At 36.9% G+C, this 24,473-nt stretch overlaps 1 protein-coding gene across 5 annotated transcripts; it reads right to left on the bottom strand.

Moving 5' to 3' along the window:
• Positions 1 to 3,035: 3,035 nt before the first annotated feature.
• LOC130549500 (cell death-inducing p53-target protein 1-like) lies at positions 3,036 to 24,401 on the bottom strand. 5 transcript variants are annotated; one of them, XM_057326729.1, is made up of 19 exons: positions 21,769 to 24,401; positions 14,530 to 14,609; positions 13,769 to 13,869; positions 13,537 to 13,614; positions 13,349 to 13,444; positions 12,384 to 12,470; positions 12,070 to 12,135; positions 11,298 to 11,363; positions 10,119 to 10,217; positions 9,990 to 10,028; positions 9,811 to 9,867; positions 9,685 to 9,723; positions 9,446 to 9,593; positions 6,662 to 6,698; positions 4,693 to 4,788; positions 4,257 to 4,331; positions 4,046 to 4,153; positions 3,909 to 3,938; positions 3,596 to 3,655 (listed from the first exon to the last, which is right to left on the bottom strand). In XM_057326729.1, exons 3-17 carry the CDS (start codon positions 13,851 to 13,853, stop codon positions 4,109 to 4,111), a joined length of 1,113 nt encoding a protein of 370 aa, XP_057182712.1. In that variant the 5' UTR covers positions 13,854 to 13,869; positions 14,530 to 14,609; positions 21,769 to 24,401; the 3' UTR covers positions 3,596 to 3,655; positions 3,909 to 3,938; positions 4,046 to 4,108. The 5 variants fall into 5 exon arrangements, with proteins under 5 accessions (XP_057182713.1, XP_057182712.1, XP_057182714.1 ...); XM_057326730.1 differs by lacking the exons at positions 3,596 to 3,655; positions 21,769 to 24,401 and adding an exon at positions 3,036 to 3,090 and having other exon boundaries at positions 14,530 to 14,984; XM_057326731.1 differs by lacking the exon at positions 21,769 to 24,401 and having other exon boundaries at positions 9,685 to 9,717; positions 14,530 to 14,983.
• Positions 24,402 to 24,473: the final 72 nt, after the last annotated feature.

Raw genomic sequence — 24,473 nt, 5'->3', positions numbered from 1 at the left:
ATATGTTGGTTGTATGCGTTTATATTGTACTATTGGTTTTAATGTTTGTGAAGCACTTTGGGCAAAACTATATAATATAAATGAAGTTGAAATATCCCTCGACTTTCTATTTCCATGTGGCGATTTACCCAGAATTAAATGATTTATTTGGTTACTCAATACACTGCAAAAATGACTTTCTTACTAAGTCTTTTTTTCTTATTTTCCAGTAAAAATGTCTAAACATTCCTGAATCAAGATGCATTTTCTTGATGAGCAAACTGACCTAAGAAAATAAGTCTTGTTTTTAGTAAAAAAGAATGAAATTTCAGTGAATTTGTGCTTAAAACAAGCAAAAAATCTGCCAATGGGGTAAGAAAAATAATCTTGAATTGAGTGACTAAGAAAAAGGTCAACCTTAATTCAAGATTATTTTTCTTACCCCATTGGCAGATTTTTTTGCTTGTTTTAAGCACAAATTCACTGAAATTTCATATTTTCTTACTAAAAACAAGACTTATTTTCTTAGGTCATTTTGCTCATCAAGAAAATGCATCTTGATTCAAAAATTAGTAGACATTTTTACTGGAAAAGTAAGAAAGTCAATTTTTGCATAGTTCTATTTCTGCTTTCCAATTCATCTTTGTTAACAACTTTCTGGTGTATTTATATTCGGGACACTGTTGAACAGTTAAATAAATAGAAAACTCATCTGATAAATTTGAGAAACATTGCATTCTGACTATGCAATGCTAAGTGTCACAATATAGTGGTCATTGTCAATAACCAATAATTCTACATACTGTATATCGTAATATCAAAAAAAGATAAAACACAAACGAACAACATTGAAGATAAACGTGACAGATAGCATAGTTTAATTCTTTAAAAAAATGACAATAAATATCTCGAAAATATAGTTGTCATGATTTTTTTTGCCACCATCATGTAGTGAAAACCTGATAATGCAACGGATCTAATTATGACAGATATGTTACAGTGACGTCTTAACCCGTGTGAATCCACACCCTCATCCTTCATCAAAACTAGATGAACAAGTTTCTAGGCTTGCATTGTCTTTGGTTTTCTTTTCTTGACTAGAACAAAGGTAATTAAACATTATTATGTGGGTCAACTTATGTGAATGTTGGCTTGTCAAAATCACTTGCACCACCCCTGTTTTAATATTTAAATAAAGATAAGAATAAAATATGGCTACTGTTTATCTTGATGTGCTCGTCTTAGGGAAAGACTTGAAAGTGAGAGTTTTCTTACACCATACAATAACTCTTATTCTCATTGCCACATATTCAGACTTCATGTTAATAAAATTGAATAGAACAAAATTAACACAAAAAAAAGAATAAACATAGTGTGTTGTGCAAAACAGCAATTAGAAATACAATGCATGCATGATCATTATCATCCTCATCGTCTTATTTTAAGATAATAAATCTAAAAGCCTGTTTAATGCCCTGGTGGTACATTTAAACATACAATTTAGGCATTCTAATAATGCAGACTAAAGGTTAAAAAAGGGTTTGGTACACTTTCCTGAACAGGGTTTAAGCCTAGTTCCAGACTAACTTAAATGTTAGACGTTTCTTGATCGAAAACAACTTGCAAATGACATGTCTCAAAATATATCCGCGTGATTGTCTCAAGATGTACACCAGTAATGTTTTTTTGTAAATTATGTTTTTAAAAATGACTAATTTAACTAAGGCCTAGTCCTGGTTTAAGATAATCCCTGTCCGGGAAACGGCCCCTTTGGGTTTAATAGTTCATTTAGTCAAGCTTGTTTTTCATGGTTAAAGCTACATTCGTTTGTGTACATAGACAAGGGTCTTGCACTGTGGACAGCGATGCTCTACGTCCTTGCAAGCGTCCACGCAGAACGGAATCAAACAACAGGGCCAAATCCTGAAAGACACAACAGACACTGTCAGTGCGTACAGCAAAAGCTATTGTTTTCCCATCGTGTCACTCTGACTTCTGCTGTATTTACAAGAAGAACTAGTTGGTGGATTTTAAGTTTCTGCAAAGAGTCATGGCACTACAATTTATGGTTTATGGTGATAATAGTGATTACTTACATAAAAATGCCAAGACTGGCGCAGATGGTCCAGGTGAGTAGGCCGTTGACGTATTTGGTCTTAGTGACGACCTGCTGTTGGCAGTGAGGGCATCTCGTCTGTCCCGGTACATCACTCAGAGAGGGTGGCACAACGACCACCTGAAGGGCTACGTACGCAGGAAAAAATGACAAATATTTATATTACAATTAAGCATTTTTGCATTATGGACAGAAAATACAGTAATTCTGGGTCTCTAATAACGGCTCACATGTAACAGACGTACCTGCCAGCTGTAAGGCTTGGGTGATATAGAGTTGAGACCTGACAGGTTCTGGTCCTGGTGGTGGACCAATCCTATAATCTGTATAGTAAAAATCCACAGAGATATTTGAATGAAGGAGAGCTCATTGAATCATATCACGAGGGGCTGTTTGAGGATATGCAGCTATTATAGATGAGAACTGGGCTGTTTGAGTTACGTTAGGTGTTATGCTTTATGCAGGTGACAGGAACTAAAAAAACCCCCATCAAAACCCACGGGGTTCCTGTAGAGCAAACAGTGTAAAACTACAATTCATGTTTACTAAAGCCATGCAAGAGCACTTAATCTCACTGACACATATTTAACATTTCCATGCTAATCTAATTCAGTGAAAAGTTGAAAAAAGGTATAAAAATGGTGTGTTGTGCTAAAATCAGAAAATGCAATGTTGTGAAAGCATTATTCAAAAATAAAAAACAATATACAAAATAAATAAAACAAAACAAAACAAAACTTTTACTGCCTTGGTGTTATACTGTGTTCACACCAAACGCCAGCAATCGCGTTCAACGCTCTTTATTAGCTACTCGTGGGAAAAGTTCGTTATTTTCGCGTGAGTGACACGAAAAATCTTCGCGCGAATTCATAGCTCGAGTTGAAAATGTTCAACTTGCTCAGAATGCTCAGCTGTAGATGAATACTGGACTGTACCGTGTCCGTGTTGTTGCTGGAGCAGTTGTGGATTGAACTGTGGTGAGGTGTACTGGGGGACTGGGACCAAAAAAAGAACAGAAAAGTTATGAAGTACATGGCTTGGTACAGTTTTCATAAGTTGACATGATATACTTTTTGTCTTTTGTAAAGCTCTTTGTATAGCTTTCGTCTTCATTCTTGATTGCAACATAGCAGAGATGTAGAACGTTATGGGACATCTTATGTCCAACGGTTTTCAATGGTTATGGTAATAAGAATTTTTAAGGACTTTTTTGTAAAAATAAAAAAAGTTTAAAATTATGTTAAACCGGTCAGCAAAAGTTTTTTAAAGAATGCTTTTAAACATACCTTGTTTTAATAATTAAAAAGGCAATTTGTTGACATGAGTATTTTTAAGAAAATTATGTTTTACTGTACATCTTGAAACCAGGATTTCGTGGGAATCCCCCGCACAGGTTTATTTTACAATATAAAGCTACTTACAGTACATTTTATGAGAGTAAAATAACACAAAGTGAACTGAAGCATGAATGCTCAGCTGTAGATGAATACTGGACGGTACCGTGTCCGTGTTGTTGCTGGAGCAGTTGTGGATTGTACTGTGGTGAGGTGTACTGGGGCACTGGGACCAAAAAAAGAACAGAAAAGTTATGAAGTACATGGCATAATTGCCATTGTTTTCAAAAGTTGACTTGATATACTTTTTGTCTTTTGTAAAGCTTTTGTCTTTATTCATGATGTCAACATGATGGCAAAGATGTGGAATGTTGTGGGACATCTTATGTCCAATGTGATGAATATCTTTACATCATCGTCTTATACTCAAATAGTATGGTGGAAACAGAGTGAACCGGAATCCTTGAAAGTGAATCTACCTGCACTGTACGGAGGTGGAGAAGCTGATGCTAAAAAAAGCAAAAATAGATGTTGGAAATCAACAGAAACATTTCGGAATGGAAAACCAAGTGACACAGAATAAAACAAAATAAAGCTGTGCAGCACAAATGCTCACCTGTGCCCTGTACATCTGTGGAAGTGAGTGTCTGAGTTATATTACACGTAGGCTTGAATGTTTTCATTCCGACCGATTGGGATGTGATTGATTGGGAATGTGGATTATCTAAAGAAAAGATGAGTTTAATGTAGTCAAACGTCAGGCAGATCTGCATGAAGCATTGCGAGAGTCACATAATACAAAGTGAAACTGAAGCTTCAATGCTCACCTTCACCACCCTTAGATGAGAATGGATGAGTTTCATAGGATGTTGATGAGTCTCTAGTTTGTTGGGGGTAATTATCTGTGTACAACATCAGATTTGTACAAAAACAATTATTAGAAAAAAGCAACACTGAAGCCCCTCCTCAGGGCAATCGGACCAGAATAGTCATTGCACTATTGTAAAATAAAATACTTTATCGCGTAGTAAACGCTAAACCAAACATATCCACGCCAGTGGTCATTCTAGTTAATCGTGTTACACCCAAATATTACAATACAGAGTAAAACTAAAGCATGGATGCTAGGTGTACAGTAGATGCAGTCACTGGAACTGTAATATAAACATAAGCAGTTGATCGACACTGGGCTGGTTGACTACACATTTACACTACTGTCACTTAATATTTTTTCAAAAAATCGTTTATTGCTCTTGTGCTGACCTGGTTGAGGTGGGTAAGTGAGCTGCGGGACAGGGCAGACAGCATCGGTCTGGACCACTGCCGGTACGGGGAGTTTATTTCGCATCGGTGAATAACCTGTGAAGAGAGAATTAGTGAACAGCGACAATAGTGCATTTTGTGATCCATTGACTGCATGGATTGGATAGTTAACCACCCTTTCGTGAAGCACTTTTTAAGTCATTTAGAGAAATGCGGTATATATCTGAAGAATTAAAGTGGCCCTGAACATCCTTCGGACACTTAAAGTTCTTCAAATGTATGGACATATAAACATATTCTTATGAAAATGCTTTTAAGCCACAGAACATTATTAATGTAACTCATCACATTATTTATCTATCCACATGTTGCATAAACAATCTATTTGTGAAACGTTAATTCAGATGTCTATTTGTGTCATACGTTTGTTAATGGTTGCCAGATACATTTTCAGAGGGCCACTGTAGATCTAGGTGTCATTCTCACTCTCATGTTGGCATGAGATTTTTACAGCGGAAGCCTGACCAGCCAGTCTGCCAACATTGCCAAGTGACAGTGACGGATGAACCGGCAGAACGTGTGTTTGGAAAAAATGATAGTGAAAGTATGCGTGTACAGCGCTTTGGATAAAAGCATCTGCTAAATGACTAAATGTAAATGTAAGTGTGGCAGAAACTTCTTCACCCACAGACCTACACAAGTCAAGATCATAAAAACAAGCAAGGCACCAAAACAGCAAGAAAACCAAATGTGGAACCTCACAAAAGAACAAAAGCTACATGTTTTCTGGAGCTCACGGTTTAGAACTTTCAGTTTTTCTTATGTATAGGTTCGTGTTTAAGTAAAAGGATCAGTTTTGTTCTGTGAAACAAACTACTGAGAAACAACCGAGATCATTCCATCCAAATTACAAATAAAAATAGTGTTATTATTCAATTTTATTTGCTGAAAAACGAAAACTGTAACTGGTAAAAAAAGATGCAATGTTTTCAGACCTCGAACACTGAAAGGAAAACAGGTTCATATATATTTTTAACAACACTTTACTAATGTTTTCAGGAAAAGCTTGAAGTAATTGCCCTGGTTTTAGTCAACGTTTTCAAGTATGTTGGCATTGTATGTTTGGTCACTTTCTGTCACTTCTGAGGTTTGCTTTGACATTGGAAAGGAATGGACACAATACATGGGCAATTCCGTAAAAACATCAACCTTACCATGAAAAAAGAACGTTTTTTAGCACAGATGTCAACATTTGGTCGTTCAAATACCCATTTCAGGTCTCTCTTCAAGCTTTTAAAGCATTTGTTTTATTTTTAATGCATGGTTTTCCATAGTCAGGTAAGTACCATTTTCAGGAGTGTCACATCCATAACGGCACATATTCCTCATGAATAAATACTATTTTATGTTCTGTGAAGAGGCATCCCTTCTCCATTTGTTGGGTATTATTGCTTCTGGTTTGCACATTTTTATTCAAATAAATCCAACAAAGTTTGTCATCTCCCCAAAACCGTGTCCTTTCTTTGTCACATCCATAACGCATACTTTTTTAAAATAGAAAACTTGTGCATAGATTGATATTATTCTGATGTTTAAACTCTATCAACAAGGGTTTAGTCAAATATAAACAGATGGTTCAGTACATTGGTAACAAATACATTCTCTGAGTTTATACTGTATGTCACATCCGTAACGCAAAATGTCACATCCATAACGCTGGAGTTGCTCACATCCAGAAACTGGAGGGGTCTCTTCATTTTTGGCAGGGCCGTGGTACATAGAACCTACATAGTAGAACCTTATAGACGTTGGATTATATTTTTCGTTAAAATCCAAATGATTTCGTACACATTCTGTGTAATCTTACCAATTTAACATGACTAGCATTGGCACTATGTCTACGACATATTTAAAGTGATCACTCCTTTTTTACATGCAACACCAAATCACATTAGAATATGGCACATACCTGTGTGTTTCGGCTGATGTTCCTCTTTAGAAACTCACTGTGAGAGTATAGACAGGAAACAGGCTTAATTCACAAGTATGGCACAGACAAAGAGAGAGAACGAGACAGAGAGAGGGTGGAGCAATTTATGATTTTTTTTATACAAATCAAATTTCATGACAAACAGGGTCACAGAACTGTGATTCAGTTTATGTAACTTCAATTGTAATTATAAAAGTTTTGTTTATCAGTATGATTTACCGTACAATAGAATTAGTACCCATTCAACATGTATGAGAAACATTAGATGACAGCAGGTACATCTGAGAAGAATGCACAGAAATAAACAATGACATCAAATCTGACACTAATGGTCTGACATAAATTGACATCAATCTGACATCAAATCTGAACAGAAAATCAATTGCAAGCTAGAGTGCCCTCTAGTGTTCAAAACGAGATTCTTATTAAACATGTTTAATTAATTGGTTTTAAAGGGGTGGTGCAACAGTGTGTTCTGCATTCAGACTTCTTTACAATGCTAAACGTGCTGTCTTCTCATGCTTAACATGGTCAACTTGTCAAAAAACGAGTTGGGCATATTACGTAGTATTTCTGTGCTCGATACACTCCCCCAGCGATCGTACATGTTTTTTTTTCGAACATATAAAACTGTTTCGTAACAATTTTTCTTAGTCCCTTATTGGACAATTCTCCAGGAAAAGCACGCGGCACGCCCACGCGGCAGCAAGGAGAGCAGGAGAAGGAGCGTGCGCAGACGTCACTTTCACTTGTGTGCAGGAGAGAGAGAGAGAGAGAGAGAGAGCATACTTTCGCGAAGTTCAGGTGTTTGTTTGTTCACTGCATTTGGCTGATGAATGTTATATAAACGGTGGATATAACGCTGGATTTGGAGATCGTTTGAAACTGATAAATGGAGCCGTCCCAGCGCTAAAAGATGCCGGACATGAACCGCATGCGGTGAGTGAAACTGATGTCTGTGTTTTGTTGGCAATGGGTGCGCGCGTGCTTTAGTTCAGCCTACCCCTCCCCCCCGCACGCATCGTATGCTTTCGGAAATAATCGTACAGCTGTATCTATCTTTTATAAATGTGATCAAACTAAATACTCTTCGAAGATACAAAGTATGAAATACTACTCTATAGGTACTCAAGATTAATATGAAATTGGCCGCTTTAAATATCTCTGAGGATTTGGAGCTGAATACTCACCTACACAGTAGGCTTTATTTTATGGCCTGGAGCCTCCAAATCATCTAGAGGTGATGGAGGCAAAGCAAATCTGATCTGCTAAAAACTCAAAGCAGATGATGGAATTGCTCCATTTTTGAGGGCCAATGAACACAGTGCCCCTCATACTATATTTTACATGCATGCAATTTGATTGCTGCATCCCAATACACACAAAAAAAGTATTTTACAGGAAAAACTCAAAAACCCAACAGAGGCAACTTTTCCCCCTTTTCTATACGTTCTTCTGCTTTCTATTTAATCTTTCCAATCACCAGCCGTTGTAAAAGGTAAATAGTAAAACGGTAAAACGGTAAAAAGGTGAAAGGTAAAGGTAAAAACTCTTGTTTAAAGGGATACTTCACCCAAAAATGAAAAATCTGTCATCATTTACTCATCTTCGAGTTGTTCCAAATCTGTATGAACTTCTTTGTTCTAATGAACACAGAGAACGATATTTGGAAGAATGCTTATAACCAAACAGATCTTGCCCCCCATTGACAACCAGGAAACAATACAATAGTAGTCAAAAGTGCCCCAGAACTGTTTGCTATCCTACATTCTTCAAAATGTCTTCTTTTGTGTTCAACAGAACAAAAAATAAAAAATAAAGTATTTTTTCCTACTATGGTAGCCAATGGGGGGCAAAATCTGTCTGGTTATAAGCATTCTTCAAAATATCTTTCTCTGTGTTCATTAGAACAAAGACATTTACACAGATTTGGAACAACTCGGAGGTGAGTAGCCTAAATGATGACCGAATTTTCATTTTTGGGTGAAGTATCCCTTTAAATGACACGTCACCTAACTCCCCACAAAACTAGATTAGCTAGTGTCTTAGACCCGCATAGTTTGTTTCTTATGTTTTTCTTCTGGACTTCAGCGCAAAGGTATTTCAAAAGTGTGATGTGGAGATAACACACATGAATAAATCTCTTAAACATTATGATTATGAACAACAATTTAATTAAACAACAAAAAGAATAACGTGTGTGTTATGCAAACTTAGCAATTACCCATAGCGATACTAAATATGAAATATTATTGGCGATACTAAATATGAAACAAATTCTTTTAGGAATAATATCGACAGTGAAAATACCATTATTAACAAGCACTTGCTATGATTTTCATTTTGTGTCATTGTGTGTATTAAGTTACGCCCAGTACAGGGTAAAACACATTTATGGGACATATTTGGTTTGTGTTTGTCTCCGAGGCTCTCTTTGTCTAGATTGTGGTTTTCTTCAGGAAAAGCTACATTCGTTTATGTATATAGAGGATGGTCTTGCACTGCGGACAGCGATGCTCTACGTCCTTGCAGGCGTCCACAAAGAACGGAATCAAACAACACGGCCAAATCCTGCAGAACACAACAGAAACTCTGTCAGTGTGTTTCTCTGTGGACCGAATACGTTTTTCATTGGACTGCAAATGAAATTCCCAATCTATGAGTGGCCCTGCGTGTAAGTGAGCTGTTCTTGGACAGACAAACGCTTGTGCGGAACTTTTGTCGATAGTCAATGCGATATGATGGCAAATATGGTTTTCTTACCCAAAAAGGCCAAGAACGCCGCAGATGGCCCAGACGAGCAGGCCGTTGACGTATGTTGTCTCTGTGACAATCTGTTGCTGGCAGTGAGGGCATCTCGATTGCCCCGGTACGTCACTCAATTTGCAGGGCATAGCGACAATGGGCATGCCTACATGTGGCGAAAACAACAATACGTAAAAAAAAATATTTTGCAAAATTTAATCATTTGCATGATGTAAACTAGCACAACTACAGCTCACCTACACCAGGCATATGTTGCATAGGATGGGTTGCTAAAGCTAAAAAAAATGGATAAAAGATCAATTAGATTTTTGTTTTGTTACAATTCATTTTGGATTTGGAGTGAAACTATTATAATGGCTCACGTGCGCCTGGCATAGCTGTATACTGGACTGTACGAATCATAGGAGATGCGCCCTTGACTGTTTGTGGTGCAGGAGGTGAAAGAAAAATTAATAGTTAAAAATCACAAATGACTGTTTGGATATAAAAAGCTATTCACGTTATTGTAGTAGATGAAGTCTGGACTGAGGTATGACTGTACCTTGTGCAGGTGGCGGGGGGTAAACTGTGGTCATTGGAACTGTAAAATAAAATCAAAGCACATGGTAAAATCAAAGATGGTTTACAGTGTCAGAATTCTATGTAATAATAATAATACAATAATGCTCACCTGCCCCGGGCATCGGTGGATACTGGACTGTCTGAGTCACAGGAGCTGCACCCTGGACTGGTTGTGGTTCATATGGTGGAGGAGCAGCAGCCGCTGACGCTAAAACAAACAAAACGATAAAAAAGATCAAAACTGAATATGTGGACAACATAAAAACAACTACACACTACTACAAAACCCCCCACACCATTTTCAAGGTAAAGCATCAAAAATTTTTTTAAACATAAGGCAGCAAGCATGGACTCTTAAAAATAAAGGGGCTTCACTTTTTTGTCTAAATGGTTCAATAAAGAACATTGAACATCCGAAAAACCTTTGTGTTTCACAAAGCGTTCTTTGTGGTGAAAAAAGGTTCTTCATATTATGAAAAGGTGTGAAAGAGATGGTTCTTTGAAGAACCTTTGACTGAATGGTTCTTTGTGGAACCAAAAATGTGTCATGATTCTGCCTCATCATGTCATGTCTTTCTTGGTCTAGTGGCAGGATCATGACAGAGCCTCATGTTTTGTGTGGAGAGAGGCATGTTATTGTTGCTTCTGACATAACGTGCTCTCTGGTCTCGTCTTTGGCCCCGCCCCTCTCGTTTAGCTTTCCATTAGTGTTTCATTCCCGACACCTGTCCCTTGTTAATTATCCTTTGTAAGTCTCCCTATTTAATGCCCTTGTGTTTGCTGTCCTGTGCTGGTTCGTTTTGCTTACACGTCTTGTTTGCTTTATGCCTCAATGTTTGACGGTCCGTCAATTCATGCTCTGTGGATTTATTCCGATTTAGTTCAATTCAAGTTGTGTAGCTCTAGTTTATGTCAAGTGTTGTTTTAGTTTAGTCCTGTCAGTTTATCATGTCCTGTCGAGTCAATTTATTATTATTCCTTGTTCATTGTTGTTTACCCCCTAGTGGGTTTTTATGTTTTTTTTGTGTTTATTAATTAAAGTCTTTGTTTTCCCACCACCTACCGCTACCTGCAATTGGGTTCTTTCCTTGAAAGCCGTGACAAAAATGGTTCTTCTATGGCATCGCTGTGAAGATCCTATTAAGCACCTCTATTTTTAAGAGTGTGTTTTTACAGTGTTGAACACACTGGTGGAGTTCCAGAATGTTGCTGACAAAGAATGTTGACTGTATGGAGCCATTCACATGAAAAACACGACAAAAAATGAAACTAAAGGATTTATATTTACTTCCACCAGCCGTAGAGGAAGACGGGTTTGCCTGTGTATTGCCAGGAAATGCACCTTTCACTGTTTCTGGTTGAGCGGAAGAGCGAAAAATAAAAGCTTAATGTTAAACATCTAAATCAGGGGTTCTCAACCTTTTTTACTCCAAGCCCCCGCATTGTTTTCAACAATACTCCAAGGAGCCCCTCCCACCCATAAAAACTTTCTACCAATAAAATATTTTAGAGCTTGACATTAACTTGTTTATACATTATAAAAATAGCCACATCGGTCCTGTCATTCATCACACAGGTGTTTATATGCATACCGATATTGTATATTGCAATATAAAAAAAAGCAATTTTTGAGTTCACCTGCCCATCCCTAAAAGATAATAGTGAGTGAATTTTGCTTACAATCCTTAGTGATACTTCATCCAAAAATTAATTAATTATTCACCCTCAGATTGTTCCAAATCTGTATAAATGTCTTTGTTCTGAGCAGATGAAAGAAATTTATACAGGTTTGAAACAACCTGAGGGTGAGTAAATGATGACAGAAATTTTATTTTTGGGTGAACTATTCCTTTAAAGTACAGGCTCTGTCCCAAAAGTCATATCAAGTCCCCAGGGTTTAATATAATGAGGTAATTATTTAAATTGGGACGGAGGAGGGTCACACTGACACAAATCTACCTACAATTTGAAACAATGTTCATTGAGAACCTAAAAATTAATTTCTAAGAACCTGAAACTGATTTTCAAACTTAGAAACTGAGACGAGCAGCATAGCTCACCGGCAGCAGACACAGCTCCAGACTGGACTGGTTCTGGTTCATATGGTGGAGGAGGGACTGTTGTTGCTAAACCAAATAAAATGAAACAAAACAAAACAATGTTTGTAAAAATACATTTAAAAACATTTTGAAAAACCATATTGTCAAATATCAACTACTGTCTAGAGAGGGTTGTTGTTCTTCAATACTCTTGAAACAGAGTTCTGGCATGTTGTGGGGTTCTTTATGTTCCATGTGATGGTTGACTGAATGAAGTTAGCGCATGAAAAACATGACACATTAATGCAAAGTGAAACTAAACGATTAATATTCACCAGGTGTGGATGAAGACGGGTCTGTCTGTGTCACCGGAGATGCACCCTTGACTGTTTCTGGTACGGGTGGTTGAGCGGCTGCTGACGCTAAAGACGAAAAATGTAAAGCTGGATGTTAAACATCTACAGAGACATTTAAGTGAAGAAATACTCAAATGACATTACATAGCATTGTATTCTATCACAAAAAATCTATAAAGTAAATCTGAAAACTTTATTTAATAAAGGGCCGAATTAGTTATAAACTCAAAAAGAAAAAGTAATTGATATTCATGTTATTAAAAATCCATTAAGAAACTGTTTTCCACTAAACAAGTTTGAAACAAGTTTTTCGGTGTGTACCGACCCAAACTTACAGACTGTGGTGGTTTAGAGATGTTCTACCACTGAAATTATTTTAGAGACATTATTTTAGAGGTAAAAAATGACAAAGTGTCGCTTTAATAATTACAGTAGAGGTCTAACAATATATTGAAGTATTGCATACTGTATCAAAATATAAATCATTGAGATATGTATCGTAGAGCTATGGTAATATATTTTTAAATGAAATATATTTTTATGTTAAAATTCCGTTTTATTTTTGATGACAGATATTCAGCTTTTATTAGTTTACAAAAAAAAATGGTTGAATTAAACCTTGAATGTTGTCAATTCTTTAACAAAATTGTTCATGTTTTGGGGGGAAATCTGTCATTTGAGTGTCAGTTTCACATCTTTTAAATTTTTACAAATATTGTGATGCAATCGTGTAACCGTAACCCCGTAACGTGTATCGTATTGAATCTTGAGCTGAGCTTATCGTTACACACCCATTCAGTCTTATGACCTCTATATATCATGATGGCAGATGTTCTGGAATGTTGCGGGCTTCTTTGTTTTCTCTGTGATGATTGAATGTATGAAACTATCTACATTATGAACAGTCTTGAAATGCAAAGCGAAACTAAAGCATCAACATTCACCTTCACCAACCGTAGACGGGCATGTCGGAGTTAAAGCAGGTGCAGGTATGACTGCCACTTGTGCAGGTTGTGGGGTGTAGGCTGTGGGCGTTTGAACTTGAAAATAAATCAAAGCATGATTGGCTACACAAGCAACAGAATCATGGCATCATATTATCACTGCATCAGTTGCAGATATTGATGCTTACCTACGCCAGGTGCAGCTGCAATCTGGACAGTTTGAGGCCCTGGGGTGGCTTGTGGGATGTAAATGTTGGTCATTGGAACTGTAAAAAAGTTTGAAATGTGGAAGAACTAGAAAACACGTTCATCAACGCATAGCCACTTACTTTACATAGTTGTTATGCTACTGTCAAACTATAACATTTCCATGAATAGTTTCACTTTGTGAGATGGAGACAGATGAGATGCTCATCCCACCTGGTTGAGGAAGGTTAGCAAACTGTTGTACGGGGTAGGAACCGTCGGCCTCGTCCTGTGTAGGGGTGCTGCGTTTCTTTTTCATTGTCAACAATCTGTGACTATGCAACAAGAACAAAAACAAGACAGAGTTTAGATATTTTAAATCTATGTTTAAAAAGGTCACTGTTTAAATGATGGAAAAACATTGCAAGGTATTACAAAAACCCCAGTATATTTTTATAGTCTGATTAAGATCTTTAAATTCAAAGACCCTTTTGCGCAACAGAAAGGTCTGGTGGATGACAAAACCATGCGAGGAAGCTATAGAGTATATGAAATGTAAATGCATAAGATAACAAAACATGTCAATTGTAAATTGTGTATTTATCCACTGCTTTACGAAAACCTGAAAGCCAATCTTATTGATGTGAAATGTTTTGTTGTAGCGAGCAGCACCAGAAAAACAACATAGCTACTGTTGTGTGGTATGCAAAAAATGATTCTTCTGTAAATACCATGAGCTGTTAACATATATACTTTCTACAGTATGTATTGTTACTATGTACATGCAACTATTTAACTAAGTTTTTACAGTTTATAACATATATCATTCAGGGTTATACCTGTTGTTCTAGTATCTGTGCTTAATATACAGTAACTACTATAATAACCGGGTGTTTTCAATAAAAATGTGTCGCAATCTAAGAAAGGCAGATGTACCCAAGCCTAAAATGCAGCAAAATATTTTTTTCTATAATTTCTTCAACAAAAGCACATACCTGCGTGTTTCCGCTGTGTAAACGCTGATGTCTCTTCTTTAGAAACTCACCGGGGGAGTATAGACAGGATACAGGTGAAACTAACTTATATGACAGAGAGAGATGGGGACGGGGTGGAGCAATAGAAAATCGGAAAGATGAATAAATACACACTGTTAGCCCTTACCTGCTATTTCTACAGTAATATATGGGCAACACTGTTGCCTGCCAGTCACTGTACTGTAGGTCACACATCTACAAAAGCTCTTTTTGAGGTTGAATTTTTGAATGTCAGTGTTTCTTTTAGTCGGGCTGTTGGCTCTCATTTCTTAAATCAGCTCTACCTGATCGTGCGCTCTAAACATGTTTGTTTTGGAAAAGGACATTATGCTCAAAAGTGACAATATGGTGGGACAATTGTCATGAAGTGATGTGAACCAGTAAAAAAATGTAAGTATTTTCACTTCCAAAAGTGCTCTCACAACATATAGACAAAAAATTATTCTACAGAATGAATCTGGCACACAAAGACATATACAATCCACACATGAATCTCAACAACGGTGACAATCAACTGAACTGCTTGCTGGGTGCATAGTACGAAACTCATTCATGATTGTTTGTCACCATTGATGAGATTTGTATGTCAAGTGTCTAAGTGTGTCTCAATTGCAAATAAATATTTCTTTTAACAGATATTTTTCTATTATAACAGCTGTGTTCACTTTACCAAACAAATCTTAATAAATCATAAATGCTATAATTTTATTATATAATCAAGTTCTTTCTGATGTATTTTCAGATACTAAGCAAACATAAAGGTGCATTTCCTGAAAAGTCCCTTTCAGTTTTATTGCATAAGCGTACATTACAAAGTACTAATACAACTATTGAAAAAGGGATCAAGCCACAACAAAGTCAAGAGTCCAACTAAAGCAAACACTGATCACCATAATGGTGACTTAAAACAACCACTATAATGAACTAGAGTTAAATCTCTGTTCATTCTCAATAAGATCTTACACAGATGACAGAAATAAAGTGAAAGTGTTGTCTGTAATAAGTGAAGATGTTAATGATGTTTGTGTTTAATTCTCCACAGATTTATTGTGTTTATCTGTTATTTACACTTGATGTTCATGTAAGACTGTGTGACTTCAGTGAGTTAATAGATTCTTTTGATGATGTATCTTCAAACAGTCATGATTGCAGTAGTTTGTAATGTAAAACATCTACAGTAACTAGCTGGTAACAGTGTTGCCAATATATTACTGTAGAAATGGCAGGTAAGGGCTAACAGTGCACATATACAGTGTGTAAAATATAAAATGCTACCAATGTTGAATATTTATTGTAATATACTTGGAGACATTTTGAAAATAGTTTTGATGGACATTTTAAGTAAATATTTATTTATTTTTTATTTGAAAATGCTATGAAGTTTGACGTCTGTGAAGAATCTAAACGGGTTGGAAATGTTACAATTTTTTTATTCGTGTCTCTAGATATCATGTCTTTGGACTGGATCACACTAGTCTGGGACACAAAATCAAACTTATTCACTTCAAGTTTAAATAATAGGATAGTGAAACTATGAACAAGTGGCTGATTTCAGGCAGAGCTTCAGCTTCTTTTATAATGTAGGGGGCGGGACACTTCTAAACATCGTTCGATAAGACAGACAATCTGATCGATAACGATATTTATTTCGATATATATTTAATTAAAAAACTGTATTTAAAATAATCTATTTTAAATACAGTTTATTAACAAAAGTTAACCTTTACAGTTAAAATTCAATTAAATGAATGCACTGTTGCAACACGGAGGATATTAGGCCATAAACAACATGTACCAGTTCATTCAGTCTCATTTTGACTCAGTTGACTCGTTAAGTAAAGGGAGTGTTCATTCAGTACATTCAACCAATGAAGGGCTCCGTTACTGCGTACATTCGAACGCTATTGGCTCAGCACCTGCGCACATACATAACGCTGCAATAATGTCTTACTCGAGTAGTGGGATTCATTCAATGCATTCAGTGAACCTTAGTCTTTCAAAAAGACATCTCACATAAACTGTAGTACATTTCTTTAATCATGCAAGCATCTTACATACAAGGTTCAATATTTTAATGTGCACACAAACTCACTTCATTACATCTCTAATCTGTACAGGGCAGCGCTGGTTTGTTTCATAAGCACCAGCTCATGTTAGCAGATATGTTAACGATGGATATAAAAACGTTTATGCTTGAGTTTCGAAGTAACTCGCTTGCAATTGCGCCTCAAGTTTGTTTTGTTTAACCGGCGATTGCGAAAAAAAAATTAGACACTTGATAAACCGCGTGATGACAACTCGAGGTTAGTTTCACCTTTGTTTCCGCTTCCAGTCATGTTTTCCTCCAGATGTTGAGTTTTCTTTGCCAAGTGCAGTATGAAATGGACTTTGTACTTTGACGCGCATGATAAAAGCGGCACGCTGACTGACTGTTGTTGCGTTTATTTCTGCGTTCTGTTTGACTGTAAGATCAATCCATATCGAGTCAAAATGCCAATAGCTTATCATCGTTTTTGAAATATATTCTATCGCGATTCGATATGATATCGTTTATCGGCACAGCCCTAGGATCCCTGTGACGACACAGGGATCCAGACTTAGAAAAAACTTTCCGAAACAAGTTGGAGTGCTGGGGGAGTGTATCGAGCACAGAAATACTACGTCATACGTCCAACTCGTTTTTTGACAAGTTGACCATGTTAAGCATGAGAAGCCAGAATGCATGAAATAACATGTTACCCCATCTTTAAGAATAGACACATGTACCTGCAGCTATTACTTAACAATGTCTGTGTGTATTTTGTTTATTTTGTATCTTAGTAACAAACAAACACTCACCTGATTGAACAGGAAGGTACTGTGTATACATGATAAGTGCTAAAAGCGTGCATTAATGTATCTGAAGGTATAGGTATTAGATTTCTCACAGCATTCCATTCTGTAAAACTGCACAATATTTTAATAACGTTGTAATATAATGTTTGCACTCACAATGAGGGTTGAGCAAACAATTGAGATATCCAAAGCGACTTACATTACATTAAACTATACAATTGTTTCCAAGTATGTGCAATCCCTGGGATTGAACCCATGACCTTGGCGTTGATAGCGCCATGCTCTATGATAACTTCCTCAAGCTAAGGAGTGGAAATATGATCAGAAACATGCACAGACACATATTGAAAAAATGATATGAACAATTTTGAGCAGAACATCAGTTGCAATCTATTGTGCCCTCTTGTGTTCAAATAAAAATGCATACTAATGTTTACATCAGTTAGGATCACAGTATTGGTGTTAAAGATCTGTGTAGGGCTACACGATTAATCGTATTTTAATCGCGATTAATTGAGTATAATCGTCGCAGTATTAATGTGTAGACAGCAAGCACAATACGGTCAGATATTGTTCATTTTTGGGGTGGAGTGTTCGAATAATAGCATGCTTTGAGGTACGGTGTCGCAAAATCCCAGTGAGAAATTAACCGTGATTATTAGTCGTGTTTAAAATAACCGTGATAACATTGTAACCATTATCGTGCAGCCCTATAACGGTGGTATGTGTTTGGTGCTGAACACAACATTCCAACATGTAATGCTCCCAAACCATTTGATGGTGAATCTGATAGATCTATGAAGATTCAAAGCAGAAGATGATCTTTTAACCTGACCATAATACCTGTTTTCACACCTTCATTGGTAAGATGAAGAATGTCGCATCGTTTGGTTGTCTATGTTCCTGTGTTACTTTAAACTATAATGCAAGTTGGCATGTTAATTAATAATCATGATCTAAATATACAAACGTGAAACTCCATGTCTTTGCTGAATACACTGACCTATCCGTTATTAACCGTTTTTGTTGGAAAAAGAAGGCCTTTGAGACGTTTTTGGAATAATACAATTTATTCAAACATACAGATCCATAAAACATATATTGTGCAAAAATGCGAACAGAATGTAAAATATTTTAGTATTTTAAGACATCACACTTCTGCATGATCTGTTCATAGCAGAGGAAAGAAATTGAGTGGCTGAAATACAAATATTACATCTTTGGTAGAGTCCCACTATGCAACCTCAGAATGTTAGTATCTCATTTGTGTGATAAAAGTGAATGTGGTTTCTTACAGTAAAATAGCAAGACCTCAGCAGGCCGTTGACATGTCCCGTCTCTGTGATGACTTGTTGCTGACAGTTAGGGCATTTCATCTGCCCTGGTACATCACTCAGGCTGGGTGGCACAGCCACTACCTGTGTGACTACGCACACAAACAATGTACGTACGTACGTATGTATGTATGCATGTATGTATGTATGCATGCATGCATGTATGTTACCAACACCCAGCGTTCTATGTATCCTGAATAGCAAAGTCCTACCGATTGGGCAACATCACCATCTATGTTTAAGTAATCAAATGCATTTATGCTCACCTACAGACTGGCAGTGGTGGAAAGAGTACTAGAAATTTGTACTTAAGTACAAGTACTGTTACATTGGTAAAATTGTACTCAATTACAAGTAAAAGTACTGGTGTTAAAAAATTAATTGAGAAAAAGTAAAAACTAGTTACTCATTACTTTTTAGGTGATCTTGAATTATGAGTAATTATTAATAATCAAATTTGAAGATTTATATAGAAAATAGCTACTTTTAACAAAACACATCTTTACCTTACTGATAAAGCATATAACTGGATACAACTCAGACAAAATAACCATTCAATGTGTTGTTCTGTCTGTCTATCATGAGGTCAGTTTTCCAGTTAAAACCATTTATGCAATTCCAACACGGTTCAATCATGTGTACTAGGTCCCACAATGCAGAAATATGCAGAAATTAATAAATAAGATCCCAAAATGCATGCAAAAAAATGCAAAACATTTGTAAACAATTTTATGTCATGATATAGCCGTTTGGATGACACTTGGCGAACGGAGTGATACAGGAACTCAATATTTCTCCATATATCAGACGAGCCTTCGTTCCCGCAGTGACTTTCAAGCGCGCAAAACCGCCGTTCGATATGCGCCCTGCCTGCCGCACACGTTCGTCCTCCTCCATGATTAAACTAAATTGGCGGCAGATGTCTTGAAATCTGTGTGACGCAAGTTTTCCATGCGCGATTTGATTGGACGGGGTCACGTAACGGGACTGATTATTCCCTTAACCAATCACATGAAAATTAAACATAAAGTAGCGACGACAATAGCGCAGTAAAAGTATCGGTACAGCACTAAAAGTGTACTCAAGTAAAAGTACACTGTTTTTAAACTACTTTAAAAAGTACATTTCCTGAAAAAAACTACTCAATTACAGTAATTTGAGTATTTGTAATTCGTTACTTTACACCACTGCAGACTGGACTACAGGGGCTCCAGAATTCATAGCTATCATCTGATTGGGCTGAGGGGGGTAAACTGAACCCATCACACCTGTGAAAAAAGGTCACAGCCAATTAAAAACAAATTGTGTTTGAGCTAACAAGTATGTTACAAGAACGTTTTGCAAACGTTCTGAAAACGTTATTTTTGTACATTTTAAATGTTAAACCAACAATGTAAGAATAACGTTTTCAATACATTTTTATAATGTTTGGCAATTGCATATAATGTTGATAAATTGCTCTTTTAACAGTACTGCGAGGATGTTTTCGATAACTTTGAGAGACCCTTTATAGAACATTGTGAGAATGTTTCCTGTTCATTGCGTGCCTGGCTTATCTGCTTTAAAACAACTTTTTGCTTACTGTGTATCACATGAATGTTTAGCCACATCAAATATGTAAATATTTTTTGATCCTCAAAGTTTTGTCGGAGCTAGTACTTTCCATGTCAATGCACTGTCTGTTCACATACTGGTATTGCCCAATTCACACCGTTGACAGTCAGGATTTGCACTTTACTTATATACGTGCATACATCTTTATATACTTGTATATATATTTTGTAACAATATAAAATAAAATAAAAAATATATTTAAAAAATATATGTATATATATTATATATATTGTAACTATATTGTAAAGTGTCTTATATTACTGTTTTACTTTTTATGTTGTATACAGTTGTAGAATGCCTGAGCCTCACATTAAGCATTGTCAATGTACTGTTGCTGAGATATCACAAACAAACTTAAAACCTAAACTTGCCAGGCAAAAAATCAGTCTGGCACAGAAAAAGTCCCTTGGTTGAGATTGGTACTCCTCTGCAGTTCATCTATATTGACTTAAGCTCACCGCGCAGACAAGCAGGTCTGCCCAACTTTTACCCTTGTCTCTAAACTGAATGACGGATTAGGAGGACAATTTTAAATGTGCACATCATTATGAACATTTCGTTAATCCATTTATCTTTCCAGTCCACCTGCTCACACAAAGACTTTTTGTCTCCCTGTGACATCTTAACAAATGAAAGGCAATGAAAGAGATTCGGCACAATGCTCAATAAATGCCACCAGAGAGACAGAAACAAATAGGTTTTGGTTATTAGGTTCTATAATAAAAAGTCTACATGTTAAGATCCTGTGACTGTTACCATTTTAACTCATTTTTGGACGTGCTACAACAATACAACAATGCCATGGAAGAATGGTTTTTGGCTGTGTGATTTCATTAAAAACTTGGCCAGTCGCGACATTTGCAGGTTCGTTATTCCCAGATAACAACCGCTCAAAACTAATAACACACGGTAACCCGGATGCAGCAAATCATTTTGAAAGTTTTTTTTGACAAATTAAATATAAATATGTCTTTTAATAACATTACAGTAGCCGTGTAATAAGTGGGATAATGTACAGCCCAGCTAACAAAAGTTTGTTATGAAAACGTTCCTTATAGCCTCTCCAGATTACACGATTTTAGCCCGATTTGCATGTCGTAAGACATCGTAGTAATTCGTAAACGACACGGGGCGTCGAGACGCAAGATTCAATCGTGTCGTCTCGTATAGTTCGCCATAGTATACGACAACCAAAACTGCTCCTGTGAGGTCGCAAGACATCACGACAGAAAGACTAGCATGTTTATTTTTTTCCCTGGTCGCTCACCACAGCTGTGACGCTGTAGTGACGTTGACCAATAGAAGCACAGCACAGAAGCGCTCTCACTGAAGCTCTTCCGTAAACAACATTCAAACATGGCGACGTGCATTTCTGTTACATTCTGTTACATTTTCTCATGACTAAACATAACTTTACCTCAAGTTCTCTCTGTAGAATGGACAACCCATGCTGTCCCCGTCTTGCAATCCAGGAACGTGTCCACTGTCGGGATTTTTTTTCTTTTTTTTTAGTGCTGTATGTATGGGGGTGGAGCTAGAAGTATAAACACAACTCTATCCACTTCATCCTAATATTTAAAGGAACAATACGGGGTTTTTAGGAGGATCTATTGACAGAAATGCAATATAATATACAAAACTATTTCTTCAGAAGTGTATAAAGACCTTACATAATGAACCGTTATGTCTTGTCTGTGTGTGTTATGTCTTGTGTGGAGACACATGGCTGTTTGTTATGACATTGCGTCACGTGTCTTCTTGTCTCGTACTTTGGCCCCGCCCCCTTGTCATTGTCCCATGAGTGTTACATTCCCCGTGTAATCTTCCCGTTAGTGTTCATTCGCTTCACCTGCCCTGAATCAACATCCTTGTTAGTGTCCCTATATAGTTCCCTTCTGTCCATTGGCCCGTGTCGGTTCATTGTTTGTTTGCCTCCTTGTGCTTCCCCACTCAAGTACCCTGCCTCGTGTCTTGTGTGGAATTAACGTGTACCCTGTCGAGTTGTGGACTTATTATTTTTACATTTTTCTGGACCTTGTTTGTTTGCCCTCACGTGGGAAGTTTTTCAGTATGAGTTCAGTTTTGTTTAATCTTGTTCTCCCCATCGTGGGTTTTTGTTTTATTTAAATAAAGTCTTTGTTTAACCCTTCACCTGCCTGCGCTTGGGTTCTGCCTCACACCCCGTTTCGTGACACCTGCGGTATAGTGGTGAAACGGATCGCGGATGATCCGTGATCCGTACGGATTGTGCTCTACAGTTCGGAACGCATGTGACCTGTGGATTAAATGTAAGTTTATTCATCATTGAGTAAGAGAGTAAAACGCGCTCTCTCTACAGTTTTAGCGCCAACTCGCTCTCTCTCTCTCCAGTATCTGGACGAGTACAATATTAAAGCGGTTCCAGATAAACAATGACGCTCAAAACTGCTCCGTCACACAGCTAATATTAGAACAACAACATAACTTGGTTATAACAAACAGAAAAACCAATGTACAGTAACTCGCATACTTATCCGAATCAAAGCAACCTCCTCGGGGGTGATTTTAAGACGATCTTTCTCTCCAACGTCTCTCTGCTGGAAAGTATCTCCATAGATATCTGTGAGTATCTCTGCTAAAAGCCTCAATACAGCAGGTCTTAACGCGTCTCTGCTGGAAAGTCTTTACAATATTAATGCAGGTCCTAGATCCTGCCTGACTTTTATCCTTCTTTTTATACTTAAAATCCACAGACCTTTTATTTTATGTAATAAATATGACATCGCTCTTTCTACAGTCTTTCTAATGCCCGTATGATCTCTTCCCTGCGTCAACATGAGAACGACATCTTTTTGTACTACGGTGGCCACCGTCGTGTTTGGACTGAGCGATTCATTGCAAATCTATAATACATCGCCAGTGGCCACTGTAAATCAAAAACTGGGCCTTTAACGCTTATAGAAATCAGATATTCAGCCATTTTTATATGACTGCTTTTATTTTCCAAGAAAACAAACACAATATAGGTCGTTGACAAATAAAACTGTCCCTTTAACACATGAACATTACATTTTTATAATATGGTACAGATACCGTTACTGGTCAGCATTTTCCTGTTCTGTTTTAAATATGACGGATGACAACCCAGAGAGCAAATATTTGCGGCCCAAATCTCGCAAACAGGTGCGGGCCGCCCAAGGGCCATCATTCCACGCGGTATGTGGGCCGGATTTGGGCCGCAACGATTTGCTGGTTTGGTTGCTATCTGGGAATTACGTGCCATGAACTAAACACAACTAACATTTCTACAATATCCAATAACTTTAGGGCTCTTTGCTCGATTACATTGCCTTACTTAAAACCTGAAAATAACTAAAACATCACACATTTGTCATCACGCAACCGTGTTTTTTTGGCAATTTTAACAAACATAGGTAGTTTAGATGGAGTAAGGTTAGGGTTAGGGTGTGGGTTAGGGTAAATGTTTCGTAAGACTTGAAACACCAAGGATTTCCTGGCACGGGAATTTAATCACGTGACGCGACCACAGCTTTGCATTGTGGATCATCTCATGTCACTGAAATTTCTCTAAAAATTATTAGCAGGTAAGAAATTACATTGCCTACCCATTCTATAGCCTACTGCATACGCGAAACTGTGTGAAATCTGAACACTGAAGTTAACGAGCACAGATTCTGCCAAAGGGCGAGCGAGTTGGTGGAAAATCGCCATTAAACACTGTCGCATTATAAACTGTACGTTAATGTTGAGATTAGTAATTAATTGTTTTTTCTTTATTAATTGGTCATATTTCGCAAGTAGTTCTCAATGATGGCATTTTTCTTTAGTAATTATCAAATACCAAATAAGAAACTACCTTTGTCCTAAATTAGCTATTACTTATTGCTTAGTTAATCTTGCTTCTATATTAGTTAATAGTATTAAGGTAAGTGTTAATGTAGTACTGCCTATTACTTTCTGCATAGTTACTTGTTAACAACGGACCATTATTTTAAAGTGTTACCGTTACATATGTAATTTAGTTTACATAATTATCATTATTATCACCTTGTTTGCTTGTTTCTTAGTAACAGTCACACTTAGACACAGTCAAGCTCCAGAAGGAAACCTGATATATTATTA

The sequence above is a fragment of the Triplophysa rosa genome, unplaced genomic scaffold (assembly GCF_024868665.1).
Source record: "Triplophysa rosa unplaced genomic scaffold, Trosa_1v2 scaffold124_ERROPOS303670, whole genome shotgun sequence".
Lineage (NCBI taxonomy): Eukaryota > Metazoa > Chordata > Actinopteri > Cypriniformes > Nemacheilidae > Triplophysa > Triplophysa rosa.
This window is presented reverse-complemented; position numbering and strand designations above follow the sequence as displayed.

Bases quoted from the DNA above. Each gene is read 5' to 3' on its own strand.
- LOC130549500 (XM_057326729.1), bottom strand. From the start codon at position 13,853: ATGAAAAAGAAACGCAGCACCCCTACACAGGACGAGGCCGACGGTTCC. The intron at 11,364-12,069 runs GTGAGCTATGCT...CCGCTCAACCAG, and splicing joins TGGAGCTGTGTCTGCTGCCG to AAACAGTGAAAGGTGCATTT. The intron at 4,332-4,692 runs GTCAGCACAAGA...TGTTGTACACAG, and splicing joins CACTTACCCACCTCAACCAG to ATAATTACCCCCAACAAACT.